The 24,313-nt window shown below is 37.6% G+C and overlaps 1 protein-coding gene across 2 annotated transcripts in view; it reads right to left on the minus strand.

Annotated features, from left to right (window-relative positions):
- Nucleotides 1-21,943, minus strand: part of LOC130407156 (cAMP-specific 3',5'-cyclic phosphodiesterase 4D-like) — a 101,261-nt gene extending 79,318 nt beyond the window's left edge. The window contains exons 1-3 of one of the 2 annotated variants that reach the window (XM_056729854.1): nt 21,843-21,943; nt 14,883-14,947; nt 9,876-10,108 (exon numbers count right to left, since the gene is read on the minus strand). In XM_056729854.1, the coding sequence (XP_056585832.1) occupies nt 9,876-10,108; nt 14,883-14,924 (275 nt within the window). In that variant the 5' untranslated portion in view covers nt 14,925-14,947; nt 21,843-21,943. Of the gene's footprint in view, nt 1-6,247; nt 6,948-9,875; nt 10,109-14,882; nt 14,948-21,842 lie in introns of those variants that run through there. The other variant, XM_056729855.1, reaches the window with a different exon arrangement.
- Between the last annotated feature and the right edge of the window lie 2,370 nt (nt 21,944-24,313).

Below are 24,313 nucleotides of genomic sequence, written 5' to 3' on the forward strand. Positions count from 1 at the left end.
ATTCTTGGTGGTAGTCAGTTAGGATATAGGTGACAGGTAGGACTGGGTGATATTTCTGGAAAAAATGTTTTGATGATTTTCATGAGGTTTGATGTCAGATGAAGATTTATCTTGATTGCCTTTGGCTTGCTGTGTGACTGCTGATATACAAATGGGACTGTATTTGCAGTAATATTAAGATATTACTGCAAATACAGTCCCATTTTTTACAGGTTGTAATGTAAAATCTACATCATAATAATGGTATCGGTGCAGATTTTGCATTCATTTTCCAATTTTTAACATTCAATTTTTAGTTTTCATCCTAAAATGAAATTTCTGCAAAGTTTCTTTGCAACTCAAATGTGAAAAGCACTACAGAAATACAATTCAATTGATTGTTTGTGAATTAGCACTATACTGGCTTAATGGGATAGTTCAACCAAAAATTAAAATTCTGGTATCATTTACTCACCATCTTGTCATTTCACACCTTTAACATAAAAGAAGATATTTTGAAGAATGGACAACGGTGGCACTCATTTACATAATGTATTGACACAAAACCAATGGAAGTCAATGGGTACTGCCGTTGCTCGCTTAGTAAAATTCTTCAAAATATCTTCTTTTGTGTTCATACAGGTTTGAAATGACAAAACGGTCAATAAATGTTGACAGAATTTTTCTTTATGGGTAAACTATCCCTTTAAAATAATTTTTCGGAAGCACCACAAATTGTCTTTGCTAATATCTCACACACATAAAATTGTCTAGCTAACTCAATAACATTACTTTTATGAAACTTAATAAGCAGACGCATATAGGTCATTACAATATTTGGAATATTACTGAATTTTACATATTATACGACAATTCTTAGCAAAGCAATCATGAATATAATGGTAATATTTGATTTATTAATAGTGACAGGTGAAATTACTTTTACAGAGGGTATCTCCCCTAATATAATCCAATGGTTAGCCGTGATTTGAAACATGCTTCAGGAGTCAGCAACCTGTCTAATTTACGTCTTCTATGAACACAGCACATCTGCCTAGAAAGGAAATGGTCCAATATGTCCACCACACTTTTTATATGTACCAGATGGCAACCTTATATTGAAACAAATGACAGGCCACACATTCACATCAGAGCCAAGCGACACTGGAAGATGCTTTTTGAGACAAGGCTCCAGATCGACACCAACACTACCAGTTTATGAGACAGCGCGAGTGTATTTTTCAAGTACTCGACATGCCAATTCAGATTTTTTTCTAGTTGTTAATATCTCACTTGAAAAGAAGAGCAGATTGCGAGCCCACCAGTGTAGGCCTATGTATGTGAGAAGCAGAGTCCGGAGATGAGCGCAGTGCGCAGCTGGGTGACTGATGTGTCTCGCTGTCGTTACGTCGGTCACAGCTCAGCTCATCATTGACAAGTTTATAGACACAATGTGAGCCCATTACTTTGATTTGCTGTTTTCTGTGATGGATTTTTTTAGCCAGAGAACGAACGATTTGATATTTGAGACATTTAAAACAAATCAAACCGTGGAGGATTTCAAAATACGCCATTTATCTGTTGATTACTTCAGAGACACGGAATCATTTCCAATACGTTCACAACAAGAATGAACGACAGGCAAATGCTCTTGTTAACTTTTATGTGAAGTTATCTTTACATTGCGTTCTGAATATAATGAAAAGTGTCCTTAATACACAATAAAGTCATCATAAGTGCGTATTAAGACGAGCCCTTTCGTTTTATAAACAAGAAAATAAAAACTATTTAATACAAAATGACATGCTCACTTTTCTGTTGTTCAAATGAATTCAGTCTCTTTACTTAGCTCTTAGAGCTTCTCAGTATGTTCTGCCTCTTTTTAAATGATGAGCGGGTCCAAAGCACTGTCACCTGCAGTTAAATGCATAGACATGATGTATTTTTTAACTATTTTAACACATATGTGACCCTGGATCACAAAACCAGTCTTAAGTATATGGGAACATTTTTAGTGAAAGACAAAAATACATTATATTGGTCAAAATTATAGATTTTTATTTTATGCCAAAAATCATTAGATATTAATTAAAGATCATGTAACATGAAGATATTTTGTAAATTTCCTACCTTCAATATATAAAAACGTAATTTTTGTTAATGGATGGCCTGCCAAAGTGCCCCTGATTATCAACTTTAAAGGCAATTTTCTCAATATTTGCACTCTCAGATTCCTGAGATTTAAAAGGTTGTGTCTGAGCCAGATATTGTCCTATTCTTGCAACTCATACATCAATAAAAGCTTATTTATTCAGCTTTCACATTGTGAAAAATTCCAATTTCGAAAAATGTACCCATAAGACTAGGTTTGTTGTCCAGGGTCACATATTTACATTTCTAAACAAATGTAAACACATTTAAAACTGTTCCACAAAATTCTGAAGATTTTTTCCAAAATTGTTGCACAGTATCAACAAAAATGTTCCGCATGACCCTGGTATTGAGTAATGTCATATCCCTCTGAAATGAAAATAAAACTGCACATTGTAAATTCTGTGAGTTAAGTCTATTTATTATCAAAGTAGTTGTGAGTAATTTTCAGTCAGGGACTACAGTGCTCATAGTAAAAAAGTTACTCTGGAGCCCTGAGAAGTGATGTTTACAGTTATCAACAGATAGGGATTTCCAGCGTTTTAAAATTCTCTGATACATGTTTTTCTTTTTTTTGCAATGTACTCACAAATGTAAAGCCACGCCATAGCTAGGAGCTTATCTGTATCCATTGTGACCACTGATTCACATCGAGTTGTTGCACATCAATCAAGCACTCGTGAGAGACAGCAGTCTTCTTCATGGGTGAAAGCCTCTAGACGTTATCAGTTACCTCTGCCATCAGATGTGAACTGTAAAAATGAACCTGCATAGCATACTAATGGAACCGTATTGATCATTATTGATGGAAGCTTACGTGAGACATCCCAATTATATTAAATCTGCTTCATGTTACATAATTTAAGCCTTTGGAAATGTTATGAATTGGCTTCGAAACACTTAAATGGAAGCATCATTTTAACCTACAATTGCGCCTTGAAGTCATTTTATAACATGTTATTTATCGTCCAGCTTCCTGGACTTTTTTTTCAACGGTGAGCTCTCCATGTGCACCTGAATGATTTGAATTTAAAGTGTTCATGTGTCAAGACTACGGAAAAACCTTGTCTGTGACTACAGGCAGTTCTGTGCCATGATGCATTTCAGGCCTCTGAGGGATTTGGCTGTCGGAGTGTGTGTGTTAGCATGTATGAGTGCCTGTGTACGAAACGGTAAAACAACTGAGACTGCTTTGGAAACCAAACACATGCTTCCAGACAGACAAAGTCAGTGTGCAAAAAAAACATATCTCTGAATAACAGCATTCACATTTCTAGAAACACAATAGCCGTCACACAGACAAAGCGGTGCAGCACACATGCTCACATCATGGGTATGTTTCATGGGCCAGTGCATTCGATGCCTGGGATCGGCCACCATAGATTGGATGCTTTCAAGCCTGCCCTAGTTCCTTGGCACAATGCACAGAGAAGGTTATCAGAAGGGAGGTTCAGTCATCATTTACACTGGGACCCTTGTCACACAGTTCTTTACACATGTCAAAGCAATAGCACACAACCATTGTTATATTTCAACTCCTTTAAAACTAAAAGATGAGCATAAACCAACATAAAGGTCAGGACAATGTCAAATACGGAATATGATTCTCAACATTCACTTTAATTGTATTAAAAAGACAAAGTAAAAAGAGACAAATCTATAGGGATTTAAGATTAACATTACATATGTAGTAACAGTCTGTGTTATTTCCACTTTAAAACTGTACAAAATTGAGTCGCTTATCTTACAAACACTGATTTGGTCAAGCCAGAAAACATAAGGTAAAGGGGTGCTGTGACCCTAGATATAAACATTGTGATAACGCTCCATAATGAGTCATGCAATCTGGTCGCGGTTTAAATGTGTCTAAATGGGAGGCTTGAATTTCATTGTCTCCATGACTCTCATAGGAAATTCATCTCTCCACTAATGAGAAAATGGATTTACATGGATTTATGAAGCAATTATTGCCATAATGATAGAAATTATATTTAAATCACTTGTTTTCCCCTCATTGTTGTTTATACAGAACACTTATGTTATAAATCAAAGACACTTATTTACAAAACACACCCATTGTCTTTTTACAAAACATTGAGTCACCATTGACTCATTTACTTTCTAAATATTTAGAATGTTGAGCATTGGAGAACAGCTGTTAATTATAAACTACATTGTAGAAAACAAAGTGAAAGAACAAAAAAAGCTCTTCAAATAAATCATAAGGCCAATGCACACCATAAAGATATCTTCACATTTTATAGCCCTTTAAATTATCATGGATTTTGATCATGATGTTTTATCATTCACCAGTTGAAATAAATCACAAAGTGATCACATCGCAACAACATTCTTCATCTGTATTGTTTTTATTACAAATGCGTCGTGGAATCTGCAAACTTTAGTTACAGTTATTATCCTTGGTGTGAACAGACCTTTATATACAAAAGCTTGCAGGATTATTTCCCTCACATGCACATGGGTGGAAGAAAGTCTTTTTTAGACTTTTTTTAAAGTACAGATTTCGGTGTACGCTCTTCCTCTGGCGACTTGAGAGACTTAAGAACACAGCATGACATTTACAGTAAGTGAATATGGTAAGCAGCCGATGCTCTCTGGTACAAGTTGTGCATTAAAAATGTCTGACTCTCTGGCTGGTGCCCTGACAACTGAACTAGGGAGTTGATTAGGAGACACCCAGAGAGATCTTTCTGAAGGAAGGGGCTGACATAAAATCAATGAAATTAAACAAAGGACAGAAAAAGGGAAAGATAATGAGAACTACAATGCCTGTCAAGGTGACTGATTTCCATTTACGGCTATGCAATGTCGTGAGATTACATCACTAAAATACAAAATCTACAAAACACATTTAAATACCTCACATGACTGAAAGTTACAGTATAAGATCTGACTAGTCCTTTATAAGCAAATGAAAGTGTATCTGCATGGCGCTGCCCGTAACTAGGACTCTTTGATAAACGCCCTCTTTCCTTCAGGGAACAATTTGAACGATTGGTCTCTTCTTGCCAAGTACCAGACCAACAGGGAACTCAATGTGAATGTCTAGTGTTCAGCTAGTAATGAATTTGGTCCGTGATGGTGTAAACAATCTTATTTCTCATGCACAGAATTTAGGGAGAGCCGTGAAGGACAGAGTCCTCCACAGGGTCCTCCAGAGAGTAATACACATGAAATGTACTTACGCACGAACTCATCAGGAGAAGCAACGCCTCAAGCTCTGGGTTAATTAGAAATATTGATTGAATAACCTAACACATTTAGCTTTTCGCTTGGCCATTTGGTTATTCATTTATCTGACCGTGATCTGGATCTGACTGCCTACTACTGCAATCCATCTGTAACTGTACAGTACATCATTCGGTTTCTTCCATAACAGAAAAATCAATCAGAACCTCAAGAAACCCCTCCTGTTCCAATAAGCTTCACATTGTATTCAACAGACGAATTTATCTTTGTACATATTCAAAACATTTTGATTTAGTCTGCTCGCTTCAAGGACATCTATCCTGAATTTTTGAAGTATTCCCTTTCCAACAGTTTTGGCAGACATCTCCTCATATTATACAGTGGAAAAACACAGACCTAAAATATTGAACACTTATTTTTATTTCATAACATGCAGAGGCGTATACATTTTTTGTCTAATACAATATTTCCACATACAACCTGCCACCAACTACCAATAGCAAACAAATAGTGTCAGTCCTTAGAAAACTGTCCTTCCATATGTCCCATCTGAGCTTCCTGTTTTAATAGAAATATGCCAACACAACGAAAATAGAAAGCCTTTCATAATGTTATATACATATATATATATATCATAACCAGAAATGCAAAAATATTATACCCTACAACCTAAGCATCTTATGTAAAATTGGGTTGCGTCTCATTTCACAATGTCATGTGATCTATGCTTTTTGATGGACGTGGCGTACGTTCAATGCAAATTAACCCACTTTTACGCACTTCTTGTTTCACATTTACGATCATTCTCTCCTTATAAAGTTTAACGTATTCACCTTCCCATTTTTACCCAAACAAGAATCAACCGCCTTGTTTACTATGGGACACTACAAAAAAATAGTATTCATACCGTTTCAGACCCTGAAAGGATGATGGCCATGACATTCTGGATTTTTTCAAAACGGGACGGTTACCGGTCTCAATGGCATAAGTCCGGTCCATGGTCCTGGGTTTCAGGTACTTCTCCGTGTCGGAAAAGCCCCTCTGTCTCACCCGGTGGTTTTTGCGCGCGTGCTGGAGCTGAAGAGGAACCGGGCTCTGTTGTCTCCAAAGATGTTTTGGGGCATTTCCATCGGCACCAGGAGAAACAATAGTGGACACCTCGCTGCCAGCATCCATTCTTGCATTCGGTTTTAACGAAGTCAGAAAAAAATCACAACTATCCTGTGAGATTATTGTTATTGCAACGCTTGATTTGTCCGAAACTTGGATAACATTCACGAGGAACAGCGCGGTGCCTTATTGCTTTTTTTCACGAAAGCGAAACTATTCTACGTAAAATATACAAATACACCACGTGTCTAAATGCAGAAAAGTCACCTTCCTTTAAATATTGCTTGAGAAGACTAGTTTTGATCGGTGTACCGGGTCGCTCCATTCTGTCCTGTACTTAACCGCTTCTTTCAAAATTTCCATAATAACGTGAACCTCGCGAATATAAATGCGTTTTCTATGAATTTAGGTCTTAATAAACCATTTGCTGAATGTTCCCGGTCCATTCAAGCAGCGAAGGCTTCGTCTTGACGGCAAACGTACCAAAGTGCTCTCACTTTCACTTCACCGATGTGATGCCGGGAGAGGAGATCAATACTTATTTGGTTCAGCTTGATTGACAGCCCGGGGGGAGGAGCCTAACGGCCGTAGCTCTTCACTCTGCTGAAGTGAATTTAGAAAATCTTTATTTATTTTTAATACTATCAATTATCTAACTTACTTATTTGTTTGTTTATTTATTTACACTATTATTATTATTATTCTACTAACTTATGAGATCAGGAAAATTTAGGGAAATTCTAACTTGACTGCTTGCTTTTACACCCATTTCAGACTGAAGTAGTCCATTATATGTTTTTAATATTAGAAGGCTGACCTCTTTGAACATCCGACCAGATCGACATTTACTGTCTCAGGTTTCCTCTCAAGAGCTGAGTTGTCCTGACAGCATCCTTAAGGTGTCGGTTCGACTTGAGCGAATGATAATGACTAAACAACCACGCAGAATTTTGAAGTTATAAGCATGAAATTACTTTTGACAGCAAATCTGTTCTTTGGCCCTTGTCTCTTTTTTATCTCTGATAGATGTTCAATCAAATAGGATGCGAGTCAACACTCAGTGCAGGCACTGAAACCAAAGCATTGTTAGAATGACTGTCCTGCCTCTGACACAGGGATGAGAGGAAGGCAATTCAAAGATAAGTGTGTGTAATAGAGAGGTGTCGAAATAAAGCGCTCGGCCCATTAAAGGCAATGCAGGGGGAAGAAGAATCGAGACAATTTAACCACTGAAGTCAGCCTATTAGAATATTCAGTGAATTGCGAAGAGGGATACGTGACCTCGAGTCGTGAATTACAGCCTCTCAGCTAAAATGAAACAGGAATATGATGCACATGCACAATAAGGTTGCTGGTATATCAAGAACAGATGCAATTGAACAGCGGGCAGTAAGACAATCATTTTTTGCACTATAATATTTACAAAGCAATACCAAAAAGATAGTTTCTAAAAAACGATTGAAACCTTCAAAAGTGATCAGTCAGAAATGCTTTGTGATATTACACAATGAGAACAACAAACCAAAGTTATATACCAAAACAAATTGTTAAGGCTACAGTTTACATTCACACATTTGGAAGACACTTTTTTAAAAGATAGACATGCACTTGCACCAACGGCAGATGTTTTTTTTTAAGTGAATAGCAGTGCATTCATGCTATATATTTTATCTGAATGTGGGTTCAACCCATGACTTGCGTTGCTGCTAGCCTCACGTTCTACCAACTGATAAAGGAAAATATATTCACAAATATCTTAAGAATCGGCCTAGAAAACAAAGCCTCATGGGATATTGAAAAAGTTTCACCACCATCGGATGGGAAACAAGCCTCTTGGGCATCATCTACCGTAGACGGGAGCTGATGTTGCGTGTCACTGAACACTTGATTGACACGCTCTCAGTCTCTAGGTGGCAAGACTGTCAATCATTATTTATTTTGATGATGATAATGAGTCGCTGGCTATGATTGGGACATCTTTATTAGCGGCTTCGCTTGGATTGTATTCAGTCTTTGGACCACTGAACTTGTCCACTTTGTTACGTCAAACTTCGATAACTTTGATAAAGTTTTTCTAACCTTTATGTTACTTTAAAAAGTGAGATTTAATTTTTTTAATTTACATCATATGTTTTCGCCAAGAGCATAATCTTAAAGGAATGGTTTAAAGGAATTCTTGAATCATTTACCCTCGTGTCATTCCAAACCCGTATGACCTTGTTTTGTCTGAAGAACACAAAAGAAGATATTTGAGGCACTCACTCAACAACACGTGACACCCTTTACTTTAACTGTATGAACAAAACCAACATTGCAGATCTACCATTGAAATGGTAGTCTCGATCTCCCTCGGGCTTCCATACCGGCTGCTGACAGGGCGGTGGTCTACTCCCCGCCGTCTTCTTCCAGGTGGCCCCCTGGGTGGGGTGCGCCGGATGCGGCATTGAAGAGGACCTGGACTGTTGGGGAGCAGATGCGGCATGGGACCTCGGTGGCCTTCGCGGCGGGCATGATGAGTTTGATATTCTCCGACTGCTTCTTCACTGTCGAGAACTGCTGAGTGAAGTCCTCGACAGTATCGCAAAACAGTGCACCTTGCGAGATTAGTGCGTAGAGAAAGCAAACTTTCTCACTAATGTGGACATTGTTCTAAAAGAGCTAAATTCCTCAGGGCGAGGTCGGTGGCGGTGTAGTTCCTGCATAAGCCCCTGGTCAGGCTACCCTCGTGGAGCTCTTTCCTCGCACTGGACCTGCAGGATGGCCATTTCGTGGAGAGTGGAGGCAGCTTTGCTCGCAGCAGTGTAAGCCTTCGACACCAGAGATGCCGAAAACGTACATGCTTTGGACGGGAGTCTAGGGCGACCTCTCCAGGTGACCGACGTCTGTGGGCATAAATGCACGGCAATGGCACACTCCACCTGGGGCATGTCAACATAGGCCCTAGCTGCCCAACCATCGAGGGAAGTAAGGGCGATGGAGCTAGTCTGACGGGAACGCGCTGAGAAGGGGGGGTTACAGGTCTTTCTAAGCTCCTCGTGCACTTCCGGGAAAAATGGTCTCATACAGGTCTCGAATCACACAACGTAGAGCAAATGATGCACAAATGCAATAGCTATCCTTTTAAATTTACAGTGTTTGTTTTTGTCACATCGTCTGAATGTTCTTCAACACAAGAAACAATAAATATATTAGCCATTAATCCCAAATGACATCTGCAACTTTCAAATGCTGATTTAAATGTATGTTTAAAAGCCTCGGTGACTCTATATACTCTCTATATACTTTTGTGTGTATAATAATAAAACATCATTAAACCACTCAGAAAATGGACTAAAAGACCCCAATCAACTTACATTAAAAACATAGATTTGACTCACAAAGCTGAAAGCATGAGTCATTAAAACAGGTCAGGTCGATTTCAGTACCTGCTAGTGTCTGCAGAGGTGATGGCAATAAGAGGGGGTGCTCTGAGAGGGAGGCTGGTGGGTCGGGGCTGGGCCGTCTCGGTCTCTGGTTTTCTGTCACAGTAGTACTGCTCAGCCAGCCTGAAGGCCAGAGGAGGCAGCTGGAGCGTCCGGCAGGAGTGCCTGCGGATCATGAAGGGTTCCATGCAGGTCACTGGACATGAGTCTGGAGACTCCAGGGAACAATCGGAGACCTGCGAGAGTAAGAAAGTTGCAATAAGAGACATTTCCAGAAATGTATTGCATTTTGGGTGAATTCATTATGTATGAGGATTTATGAAATACCCAAAAAGCCCAGTTGTTCATGCGGATCATGATTCATATTTACATTAGATTGAGTTCAAGCTCACGAATCATTTCCTATGCTGTATGCAACAAAACTAAATTTTACCAAAAATAAGAATGGATTCAACAGTACAGTTCTTGCTCTGTTTTCCTGTACGGTTTTAGATTGTGATTGTTTAGTTGTGGAATACAATACTCAAGGGGAAAAAAAGTTAAATTTACACACACAAAGCTTATCTGATCAATTTAAAGTCAATTTATTTATGCAAACTAAATGGATCATTTGATACTCTTTATAAAGAGCACATAATGAATGAGTCATCCGTGTTCCATTACCCCATGATGGGCTACATGATAAATTGAATAAAGCTTTGAATGAAATAAATGTAAATATATTTTTAGATATTGCAATTACCGACAAGCGTTTGCCTACTACAGCATCACACAATAGAATCCCTCGCAAAAAAAGTAATGGGCTGCTCTTGTTTTCTTTGCCACTGTCATTTGCAAAAGACAATAGTTCGACCTTTAAATAAAATGAAGCATTTGTGTTTCAAAGTCCACAGCAAAATAATCACTTTACTCAGCTGAATGAGGATGACTGACGTCTTACAACCTGTTAGTCTTGTCATACTGGATTTAGCCGACTGAATTATGCACGGCTCAGTTTCAGAAACAGGCAATGTCAAAGAAACTATCCTATACAATGAGCTTGGAATATATGTCAAAGACATCGGCTATACAATATTATATGATGTGTCACAATACACTGTGTGATTCTCTCTCTATATATATATTTACAGTATATAAGCAGTTTGTATATAAATATAAACAGTGTATATATGAAAAGTTTGGTTCCAAAAAGAAGTAATAAATGAGATCTGCATTCCAATTATATCCTCAAACTGTATTTGATTTGTTTTGATTTCAGCCATAATAACTCAGATAATACAGCGTATTTCCTTTTGGAACCAAACTCTTTATATATATATATATATAAATTATCCCAATGTTATAAATTATTCCATAAGTTTTTATCAAAATAAAAGAGTGGAGAAATAACCGGTTACCACTGTATTCAAAGGCAGGTCTACAGGGTAGCCTACTATTCTTTGCCTTTTTCGTTTGTTTTTTATTTCGTGTATTATAGAAACACGTCTCCAGCGATTGCCATTCACAGCCAAATATAAATTACTTAATTGTAGGCCTACAGCCAAACATTAGCTCCCATGTGACCATTAGTCTGATACAGGTTTTTATTGCCTCATTGCCTTTAGAAGCAATCAATTTATTCCCATTTTGAGTGACATGACATTTCTTAAATGGGTAAATAAATTTCCTGCTTAAAATATTGAGAACAAGTACCTCAGAGATGACGTATTTTTGCAGGCTAACCCGGAAGTAAGCGCCCCGCTGGTTCCCTCGACCGAAAGATTATGCATTTTCCCCAAAGACTTTTCGAAGATCGCAAAAAATAAGCTCTGTATTTAACAACGTTTTATGGTGTTTACACGTTTTGTCTAGCAAGATAATCTTTACAAACTAACACAACGTTTGTTACTTTTGAAGCCGAAATACAATCGGCAAAAGTAAAAAGCTAACATGCTATAAACAGACTACACTATATCGCTCAATATCAACATCACCACCACCAAGCCTCCGACACCTCTTTAAAAACTTTATTAAAAACGTGTTCCCTGATAAGTAACTACTCTGTGTGTGAATCCGCTTGCGTTTTGAGAAGTGTGTGCCCTTGTTGCATTATCTGAGAACATTATAGGCTTTGACGTCTAACGTCCCCGCCAAAGGATGTAGTCACGTTTAGCAACGTGTTAGCAAGCACAGTTTTTAAGACACTAATATGTTTTAAAATAATCACAAATGTGATATAATCGTTGTGTTTTATGTCATATAATAAAACGTGAAAATATTTAGAGGTTTTGTTTACCACAGGCCTTATTTCGGGCGATTTACCAAAACCCCATTTAAAAAACCCATAGACTTTGGAGCGATGGAGCCGGAAGTACTAACATGCTAACTTAGCTTTAGTTTTGCATACAAAAATATGTCATCTCCTAGGCTTCCTATAACTGCTAGAAAATGATAGTATCATGTACAGTATTTGCACAGGTACTCAGTACACACGCACAAAACAAACACTCTGTGAAACAGCTTTTGCACAGACTTTGAACTTGCTATTATTGGGATTTAAGTCACGCATTTAAAATACACAAATTACAAATATAGGCTAACGTATTTGTGTGCAAAACAAACAAACAACCACACGCTATTGTGTTCTAATAGTTCTGTTATTTTGTGGATGTAAATATTGCTTGTACTTGCACAGGCATGTCTGTTTACCTGCATGTACTTTACCTGAGATCCACGCTTTTATGTTACAGAATGAGATGACGAACACTGAGATACTCGATTTTCATGTCTTCATATTTGGAATTAAAAGGCCAAGTGAATGTTAGGCCAAATGTCACAAGATAGGCTAACTACTTTACTTTATTTTACTCCTAAAGTCGCTCTGACATTTTAAATGTTGTCGCTTGACGTCTCTGCGGTCAAGTCGATCTTACAAGTTTACGACACCAGCGATCATGGATCATGGAACATTATACGGTAATTCCGACATGGGATATGATGAAACCCGTTGGGCTGGTCGGCAGACTCGGCACAGCAATACATACACTTGTCAAAACATCGACAAAACTAGATTGCTTCAATTAGGGGTCAAATGGCATATTATGAGACAAGTTGACCGCCCAAATGTAGATTAGCAGGTAAAGTGGGCGTACCTGTCAGTACAATTGCTTTGAAACCTGATGTTCCAAATATGGTAAGAGGCTTTACACATCCATCACACGCTTGCAGTATTCGACCAATCACTACGCACTGGTTAACTGGCCAATCATAGCACACCTTGCTTGTCAGAAAAATCTGCATGGTATGTGGAAAACACAGCATTGAACCTTAAATTGTGTTTACACATTAAATTACATCTAAAACACACGATAATATTAGTTTTTTTTCCGTGTCATATGACCCCTTTAAAAACAATACCTGTGTCCATTTTTATTATTTTGAACATTATTCATCTATGAAAAATCTTTCTATTTTATATGATAATGTCAAAGAGCCATGGCTGAGAACAACAGCCAGTCCTCACAAAAAAAGCGGAGAGACTCTTATTAGACACTCTTATAGCCCAAATGGAAAATGTGAGGCGTCAGTCGACTCATACGAAATATGTGAGTAAATAAGAAAGACTTTGATCCAATTACCAGCGTCTTCACAGAGACGTTGAATATATAAACATTTTAATTATCTTTACTGATGTCTCTGTAGTGCTCCACTGCTTTCAAAAGATTGGTAAATATGATTTCAGAAGGGAATAATTACAGTTTCACATGGGTACATACCAGCACCCAAACAGGGTACTTTATCAAGAATGATTGCAACAAGCAGGCTTCAAAAGCGAAATTTTCTTTCTTCTTTTGCTTTGATCACAGATTTTCTTTTTTTATCTATTTATTGTAGATTGAATTCAAAAATTTCTTGGAAATCAAAACCAGTCAAAGATACATAGCTATAGTCAGCATGTGTCTGAAAAGATAAATTTTAGGGCAGGTAGGTGGCCTCAGGCGGCATTTTTTTATTTTTGTAAGAATTTTGTTCCACATTTATTGAACAAAATGTACTTATGAAAGAGACAGCAATAAGGAAACTCGCACAGAGGGTATTATTTTCCCAAATGAATTAAATATAAACTATTGACATCGCAGAGCCAAATCACAACAGGTCCAATGATGAATCTTAAATGATTTTTTCTTTCCTTTATGCAAAACTACTTCTTAGTTAGTTTATATAAAACATGACATCTCAGTTTAACATCACTTTTTAGATGACATTACAGAAAGAAAAAATAAATAAATAGAAATCACAGTGATGATGTTTATACTAAAATATTGCAGTTATTTTTCATCAAGATCATTATTCTAATCCAAAACACATTCAAGTACACTTCTATTGAGGTAAATTTAAGTTAAGTTTAGTTGGCTTTCAGAGTAATAAAGCAAGGAAGAGAAAGGAAGTCGAGAAACCTTAAAGTTCATGAATCGCTGCTTGAGGTTTGAACCTTGGACAACCTCTGGTTCACAGCTCTGATCATTAACTATTACCACCAACCTGTTGGTAAGTATTTGTAAACAACCCACACCGCATCCCACCGGCTGTGATCGATGTCTGGGGTAATGCTTTTTTAAATCAGCATGCACTCTTTCTTCTGTGGGAAATGTTTGAAATGATACTTTGGGCGCTTGATAGCGGGTGACAGCATCAAACCCTCCCTCCGCCGGTGTTTGCTTCATTTACAAACGAAACAACATGCGCCGTTGTGAAAGATCATCCTTTTTCAACCTGTGCCATCTGTTCCGACTTTCAAACAGTCAAAGCTGCTCTGTCTCAGTATCTCTGTTTTTAGACATTTATATGCACCCTTTCAAAATGTGTTTATAAATGTATCAGTCATGACTAATAGTCTTAACTGCCTTCAATATCAAGTCAATCATTCTGTGATTTATTTGACACATGCTTCATTTTATGCGTGCAAAATAAATAGTGTAATTGTTGCTGAATGAATGGTGCATTTGCCTGCAATTGTGTCAGTGCACTTACATTGTCCGATTGACTTTCTCCACCGAAGGAATTCTCTTGCATTGTTTGTTCTCCGGATTGAAGTCCTGGAATTAATGAGAGGAAGGACATATGAGATTCTAGTAAACCACAATTAAGGCGTTCAATCTCATGATGAAAGAGAAGGACAAATACCAGCATACTCATGCATCTTGTGTGGTGCTGGCAACATAGATTGCGTTTGAATAAATGTGCTATTCTTTCAACCAGTCAGTTTGTGGTCCCAAGCTAATAATCTTGGAACAAACAGTTCAAGTGCCAATTTTGCATTTGAAAAAGAAACGCCAAAGTGGGCACACACACACATTAAGCAGTGTAACATATCTCATTTTGATAATCTCATATCTCATTCATTAAATAATCATTGTTATTATTTAGTTTGACCTTGACATTTTGCACACTTGTTAAATTACACTAATAAATTATACATGAGGTAGAACAATCTCTGTCCTATTTGAAGTTGCTGAGTTTTGCAAAGTCACATTCAAGGTTGTAATTTTTGATTGAATTCTTGAATTTAAGAAAGCTAAGCAAATATCAGATGCATTGTATTAAACTTCACAGATGTTTGTAATTTAAGTTGCATTTTAGCTATACATTTATTTATTATGTAAATGTGTGTTTCTTGGGAATTAAAACCTTTGCACTTTTAATGCAATGCTCTAGCTAATCTAAACAACAAGGTATTATCTTCCACTTGTATATTTAATAGTACAAGTCAATTTATCATTATATGTGAGAAACCAAGTTTCTCTGCAAGAGTTAGTTGTTAGGTGTTTGCATGGGGTTCATATCTGATGAAATAAAACAATTAGAACAGAGTGGAATAAAAAACAACGTTTGCAAAGGATTTATCTAGAGTAAATGTTTGCATAATATAGTTCTCCATGTATTCAGCCAATTGTGATTGTTGCTGAAGGTTTAGATAATATAAGAACATAAATTTATCAACAATAATGAAATAAAAAAACATTAACACATTTTGTAACGATTATTTTTATAATGCGTTTTCCAAGCTGCTCAGCTTTTCAACAAACAATATCAAACAAGCCTCTATTGCCACCTTGTGTCTATATAAGGAATGTATTTTTACACGTCAGAGTTGGGACTTTGTACTTTCTCAGACGCTGTTAGATTAAACAGTTGATAACTTCCAATGGGTACTTGTTGTCATAGACAGAATTTCTTAAACATTTTAAATGACTATTTAAGCAAAGATAATTTGCTATTGTTCTTGATGCAATTCTGAGAACTGTGGTGTTTCTGTTAAGAAATTCTAGTTCGAGGGGGAATCAATATGGTGGATCTTTGTAAAAGTATTTACATTGGTAATGTTAATATTTTAAAATTAAAATGTAGGAATAATTGTATAAGAAATGCCTTATGTTCGGTTTCTTTGCGGAAAGACTTTTTTAGTCTTCTTTATTTGGAGATATATACTGAAAGAAAGCATGGAAAATACAGAACAAGTTGTGTGTATCTTTTGTGTAAAGAAGGGGGTATCTTATTAATTTAGCATATCATTTATTCTTTTAAGCATGTTTTAGAAAGTTTTAAAGTTGATATTTCATTTATCTGTGAATTTTGTGGGACGGCAAAAGTAAACTATTTTACATCAGTTTTATCTATTTAAGATTATTTTGGAAAGACTTGGAAAATTAAATAAATAGACAATTTATGGTGGAAATTTGTGTTTTTTATGTATTTTGTTATTTTGAAAATTATAATTTAAAAAGTATTAAACAATGCATTATAGTTACTTATTGTATTAGGTAAGTATCATACACAGAAAACGAAGTGGCCCTTATGTAAACCAAACATTTAACATTTTATCAATGATTTTAAAATATATGTCATGACATTGTAACAAATTAATTAAAAAAAACTTTGAAAACATGTAATAGTTTAGAAGCACTCAGCTTATGAAGTGACATTTTTATTTTTCTGTATTGTTTCTTTTATTTATTTCTCTCTGGCAATGTGATGTACCACTGTTGTGTATCTGTGGCATTAAAAAAATTGAAAACGATTAATTAAAGTTACCATGTGAAGAATGGTTGTTTTGATTTTCTTTACATTATAAACTCAAGAAAAACCACGGTTCTCTTTACGGTACTATTTACACTGGAAAGTGCTGTGTTTTTCAAAGCTGGGCACATGATTCAATTACAGCTGAAAATATAAACTCTTTCCCAGATCATTATTTCCCTTAGGCAAACTTTTCGGGTGTCACAGGCTATATTTGGCTATATATCATTTCTTGTTTATAGAATATTTTCCATGGGAAATGCAATATAACCTTTGTAAATTCAAACCACATTATTTTCTGAACTATAAATGCAACAGCCCCTGAAGTTGGTTATCAGCACTTACAACCCACACTTATTTTGGTCATTTTCCTGATAGTGAATTTTTTTTTTTTTTCAATACTTAAAATATTATTGGGTATGGAAAACAGAGCAACAGGAAATGTATGGACAATGTATACCATATACACTTAATATCATTTATTTACATTAAACCCACATTGTGGTCATTTCTAATAACGTACGTATATATCAGTGTCACCTACATCTTTAAGGTCATGTTTTTCCATGATTCCGTATTTCTGTCAAGGCTATTATTCATGTGTCATGAGAGAGTTTGGAAAAATTGTTCTCTTTTGCCTTTAAATGTTGCTCCAGTATGAATCCCTAGTCTCTGCATGTGAAATACTAAATTGGGGTATCTTAAAACACAATCTGAAAGTGGAAAATGAACAAAGTCCTCCTATGTCCATATATGCTGTTTTTTGCATTGAGATTCAGAGCAGGAGGAAGTTATTTTTAGACCTGAAATCAAGATGCTGTCATGTTAAGGCCCTCTCACAGGACAAGGTGAGCTTAGACAGATGTGTTTTTCCACGTTCTTTCCTTCCTTTTATAGAAATTCAAGATTTAAAGTCAAAACAAACTGACGGCAAAAGCGTGTGCAAAACTGATGATCTTTAATCAATCAAGCAATTTTACAATATGGGATGTTAATTCTCTTCGCATATAAATGAGAAAAAACAATAACCTTCCAAAGGACTCATGCACGATTTACAACTTCATTCATGGATTAATTTTTTTTCCTGGAATAGTGTGTGTAGGAAGTTATTTTAATCTAGGTCTAGAAACGCAGGTTTCCCCTTAAAACACGTCAAATGTACCTTTGTAAAATGGTTTCTGATCAATAAGTATTCTGTAATGAACTAGGATTGCAATGCATTCTAGGTGTATATTTTAAATGTGCTCTTTTATATACAAATTTTACTACAATTTATATCAATGTGGTGGCCTGGCAGGAGTTTATATGATGCTGAGTAGTTTAAGAAAGGCTCCGCCCCTTTCACCTCACTAATGAAATCAGAGGGTGTTCAGCAACTATGACTCCGCCCCTTACCTGAACCAAACGTATTCATCACTCCCTCTTCCTCACTGAGCCCCTTCTCACCTTGAGAATACCCCACTCTCACTTATTTACACAATATGTCCCCTTAGGACACTTTATGTCTCATTTTGCTCATTTGTATATTTTTGTATAAATAAATGCATCTCCGATGCCACACCTACCCATAGTTACAGTCATGTCTCTCTCCTCCCATTTATTGAAAAACCACTTGAAAGGGCAGATTTCAACCAGGTGTCTTCCTACCTATCCCTGAATAAACTACTGGATGACAAGCAGTCTGGCTTCAAAACAAACCTCTCCACTGAGACTGCTCTGCTATAGGTCACAGAAGCACTGCGGCTAGCCAAGGCAGAATCTAAATCCTCGGTCCAGATTCTGCTAGACCAGGTGTGTCCAATGTCGGTCCTGGAGGGCCACAGTCCTGCAGAGTTTAGCTCCAACTTGACTCAACACACCGGTTTAGAAGTTTCTAGTCTGCTTTGTGGGACCTTGATTAGCTGTTCAGGTGTGTTTGATTAGGGTTGAAGCTAAACTTCGCAGGACACAGGCCCTCCAGGACTGACTTTGGACACCCCTGTGCTAGACTTATCTGAAGCGTTTGAAAATCACCAGATACTGCCAGTAACCATATCATCTCTAGGAATCTCTGGCTCTCTTCTCCGCTGGTTCAAATCCTACCTCTCCGGCAGATCCTTCAGGGTGATATGGTGGGGCTCGCTGTCCACTGCTGACCGCATGATCTATGGGGTCCCTCAGGGATCGGTGCTTGGACCGCTGCTTTTTTCCACATACACAACAACCTTGGACAGGCCCTGGTGATCTCAAGGTTGGACTACTGCCATGCTCTCCTTGCTGGTCTTCCTGCAAAGGCTATCAAACCACTCCAGCTGGTTCAGAACGCAGCAGCACGCCTCATCTTGCAACTGCCCAAAAGGGCTCATGTGACACTTTTCATCTTTCTCCACTGGCTACCGGTTGAAGCCCGTATCAGAATCAAGTGACTAATGCTTGCCTACAGGTGTCACGGAACTCAAGGATGAACCCAATTGCAGGCAGGACTCAGGACGAGACAAGATAGTAGGGGGTTAACAGGGTATTTTATTCACAATAAACAAGACTGACACAAAGGGCAAAACAAAAACCCACGAGGGGGAAAATAGGACAGGAAAGTTTAAACTTTAACAATCAACACTGACTTATTAAACTATAAAAAACAAACACTTGAAGTAAACACTGACTAAACTTACTAAGGCAGGGGAACAGTAACCAGGAACATTCAAATAGTGACCAGGAACGAGGTACGAGGTACGAGGTACGAGGTACGAGGTACGAGGTACGAGGTACGAGGAAACCACAGCTTACAACGAGGTAAGACATACAGCATACACAATGGACCAGCCCAGGACAATGAACATGAGGATGTTTTAAAGGGAGAGGAACCAAGAGGGAACAGACGCAAGGGATTAACACTCAGGGGAAGCTAATAAACACAAACTAGGAAACAGGAGGGTAGGAACGATGACGAGACTCGGGGAGAGTATGGAAGACCACAAGGTCAAAAAACATCTCTCCCCACATGAAACAAAGGATTCTGTATGATTCCACCTCTAAACCAAGAAATACCTGACCAGGAGAGGTGAAACCATGACAACAGGACTATCACTGGATCTGCACCGGCATACTTTCACACCCTCCTACACTCCTACATCCCATCAAGAACCCTACATTCAGCAAACCAGCGGCATCTTGTATTGCCTTCTCATAAGGGCAGTAAATCGCTTTCCCACTCGTTCTCGTTCACGAATCCTTCCTTGTGGAACATTTTTCCTAGCTCAGTCCGGTCAACCACATCTCTCACAACATTCAAAAAACGAACCAAAACCTTCTCTTCTGTGAATGCTTGTCAAATGATAAAAAATAAAAAACACACCAAAGAGAAACACTCACCCTCTCTTTCTCTCAACAGGTAGCGGTCTAGCTTTTGTTGACACTAGTTACTTTGTATTAGCACCTATTGTATTATTACTCCTGAATGACATATCGCTTATTGCTCCCTGAACTCTCCGTAAGTCGCTTTGGATAAAAGTGTCTGCTAAATGACTAAATGTTAATGTATTTACCATACTATTCAACAGTTTTTATGTATTATTTTTACAATGTTACATAAAAGTGACACAACCACAGGGCACAAACACGTGCCTGTATTCGCTGGTATATTCCCAGATATGCCTGCACACTTTCCCACCATACACCATTAAACATGCTCGAAATTATTAAATATATGACTTAATTGTGAATTGGCTCACACAGCGAACACTGGAACCAGATGGACACAGGCACCGTGGCAGGTTGAGTTGGAAAAATATCTGTAACTAAACAAAGGCAACCTTTTTATTTTCTCTATACCCACCGTGAGCTAACAACCAAGATTTGTTTGAATGTAAGAAGGTATGACAAGTTAACAGTTACTTTGGCATGGTCGTTTTATGCAGCTAATATTTGATGATGCTTTTGTTCAGCGCGTGGGAGATGTTACTCATAGACAACAGCGGGAGTTTGTGCCCCGTGTGTGGATTGAAGTCTTTTAATTGCTCAGGCTGGCTGTAAATGTTGCACACCAGCAGTAATATTGTGGTTTGAAATGAAGCTGCCACGAGGAACTGATTAGTAACACAGATGTTTTTGGGGGGGCGGTGTCATCTATGAGATCATCAGCTGGCCTTCCTGACATCATAAATATATCATCACACGCCTTTTTGATTTCTGGTGCCGGATTCAACATTTATGCTGATCGTAAAACTATACGCTGGAAAGAAAAACGACATTTGAGAACATTTGGGAAATCTTGTTCGAGATGCAAGGAAACTGGTGTAAATGTTTATTTGCTTTCACTTCCTAAACTATTAAGAAATCATATTACATTTTTATTCGATGTCTGTGTAGTCCAAAATTGTTGATTAATACCAAATCACCACTTTATTTGTAATATGTCACATCATACCCTTTACAAACTCAGATTCACTCCCACACGGCTGAGTTAAACACATGAGTTAAATCGAAAACATCTGAAAGGAAAACACAAGACTGTAAGTATATTTCCACGAACATCTTTCTGCAAAAGTGACCGCCATATCTGTTAGATAAGAATCAAAATAAACAAGAACATGTGGACCATAACACTTCATCCTTAAGTAAGATTATGAAGACTTCCCGGTTCACCCCGAGTGTAGCCAGTACTGGATTGATCTATTTATAGATTAAGGATGCTAATGCCACCAAGGGTCTCTGTTATAAAGTGTTGCATGCGACACCCAGAAAGAGTTTTCTGAAGAGGTCATGTGCCCAAATGTCACCTTGCACTCATCTCTCAATTGGCACGCACATTTAAACCCAAGACACGCAGAGACATCAACAGACTGGCTTGAATATACAGACACGTGCCCCCTTCTCACCTACTGTGTACTAAGAATACAAATGTATAAATAAGAAACACTGTAAAAGGAAACTTACTCTTCTCTTTGGAGTGAGAGAACACGCAATGCACAGATGTAATCCTCCAGGGACTGAGCAACGCTGACACGCTCCAGCAAAACCAGAATGGAATGTCTGAGTTGCCTTTGCTTCCTGTGACACTGTGTCTTGTGCCGTGATGCTCTTTGGTTTAATAATGGAAGAATATCAGAGTTCCCACCCTCTCAGCCAATCACAACTCCTTGCTCCTGTCCTCCACCCCTCCCCAAAGTTCCTCCGGCACAGACTAGAGAGATGTTTAAAAAAACAGGGGCCACTGCAGCATCGCAGCGGGATGCTTCTACTGGCTGAACGTCTTAAATTCTCTCGGAATTGAGGGGGTTACGTGCGCCGGGGGGAAAAACACTGTCTGGGGCTCATACAGCTTTAATTAATCATTCAAATTGGACCTGTGACTGCAGTTGTGTTGCTCCTTTGTGGTGTCTTCCCAGGATGCTTTGCTCATTTGACACTGAGTTGCTTTTTTAAACTATTGTGGCTTCAGGAAGTTTTTGGACAATTAAAACTGAATGCATTTCATTACAAATGCAACATTTACAATCATACATTCAAATGTGAAACGTTTAAATGTTGTATGAAATCAAAATGATGGTATATTGTTTCTTCTAGAATTATAGAAATGTTCAGTTGGTAGTCAAGTGAAATATATACATTTTAAGATTATATTTCATACTTTATCATTTAAAACCTAACAACATTTTTTGCTGGAAAGTGTGGTAGTGTGCTATATATAGTTGTTTAAAAGTAAATACCTTGATTTGATATTTTATCTTAAGCTTGGATTTTTGTACATTTTTAGGAACTTAAAGAGATAGTCCACCTAAAAATCAAAATGATGACATCCTTTTTCCACCCACATGTCAATCAAAACAAAACACAAAGAGAGGATGTTTTGAGAAATGTGTCAGTGTCCATACAAAAAAATCACAGGGTCCCATGTTGTGCAGTTACCAGCATTCTTCAAAATATCTTCTTTTTTGTTTTGCAAAAGAAAGAAATTCATACAGGTTTGTAATGACAGATGTTTCATTTTTGGGATGACTATCCCTTTAAGTACCTAAATTGCTTTGGGGAACATTTCTCATAAACATCCAAACATCACAAACTGACATTCAAAGAGTCACGAACACATATAATGTTCGTCATAAAGTCATTTAGGTTCTCAGGGTCTGTGTCGTTCATAGGAACAAGGAAAGCAAACATTTCATGTTTTGTAATGCATCACTCTTGAACATTTTTGTGTGTATGTCTCGAGTTTTCACAATACGTTTGTTTTTGTTTATGTGATATTTAATGGGAAATTGAGTTATGTGGGTATCAGATTTAGACACACAGTAAACGTCAGGGCTGTTTATAAATATTGTGGTCTGGCTCGCTTCGTCCATAGCACCAAGCTGTCATGCGATGTCATGAGTTCCCATCTGCCCCACTGTTTCCACATACAGCACATGTATGGGCAGATACAAAGTTGTCAAGATCAAAATATGTGCATCTGTTGAATCTGAATATCTGTAGCGCATCTGTTGGACCAGCATTAGAAAGCTACTAAGCACATTTGTTGATTTAATCCCTCGATCAACAACATTCCTTGCACCCTAAAGTATTTTGTTTATCTGACTAAATGCATATCCACATTTAGTCTACATGATGATGTTCAGACATGTGCAATACAAAAACACCATTGGTGGCTATCACAATAACACCACAACCACATTAAAATCAGGGACCCGGCTTTTATTTTTATACATTATTTGACTACAGGGGCTGCTTGGCATTTCATGTGTTCATTTGTGCATTGAAGTCCTCCTGCAGCGTTTGAAAGCTGTTTTTTATTTAAATCTTGCATGACAAAGTATAAGGTTTGCAAAGACTGCAAATTCATCGAATTAGGAAAGCCCACCTTGAAATGACAGAGTAGAAGGTTTACAGGGAAAACTATAGACAACTGTGAGTGTTATTCTAGATTTATTCTGACCTGCTGGTTCACACATTCTGGGGAACTGTGACCTACTTCTAAACTGCTGGACCAAAAGGACCCATGAAGCATCAGTGAAAAATGCTTTGAGGGGAATTCTGTTGTTTTTGCTCGTGAGCTGGAGGTGAACGCTCATATGTGTTTGTTCTACTATAAACCATCCAAAATTCCTCTTTCCAAACCATTCTTTAGTTTTCCATTGCAAATGATGTTTTGTTCCATGGTACTTTTAGGGTCAATGCAAGACTTTGGGTAAAATACAGTATTTTTGACTTTCCAACACCTCAAGAGAGATTATGATTTTCTTTCCACTTGGATGGTAAATACAGACTGTTTGGTTTTAGAACATGAAAGCACATCCATTTATTTCACTTCTAAAGAGTGTAAATTGACATAATCCTCCTATTCAGCAATAATGCAACTTCAAGCATTAAAGTTACCTCAGTTACAGTTTTTTTTCAGTCTTTTTACATTT

This window comes from Triplophysa dalaica, chromosome 18, assembly GCF_015846415.1.
Source record: "Triplophysa dalaica isolate WHDGS20190420 chromosome 18, ASM1584641v1, whole genome shotgun sequence".
NCBI classification, from domain to species: Eukaryota; Metazoa; Chordata; class Actinopteri; order Cypriniformes; family Nemacheilidae; genus Triplophysa; species Triplophysa dalaica.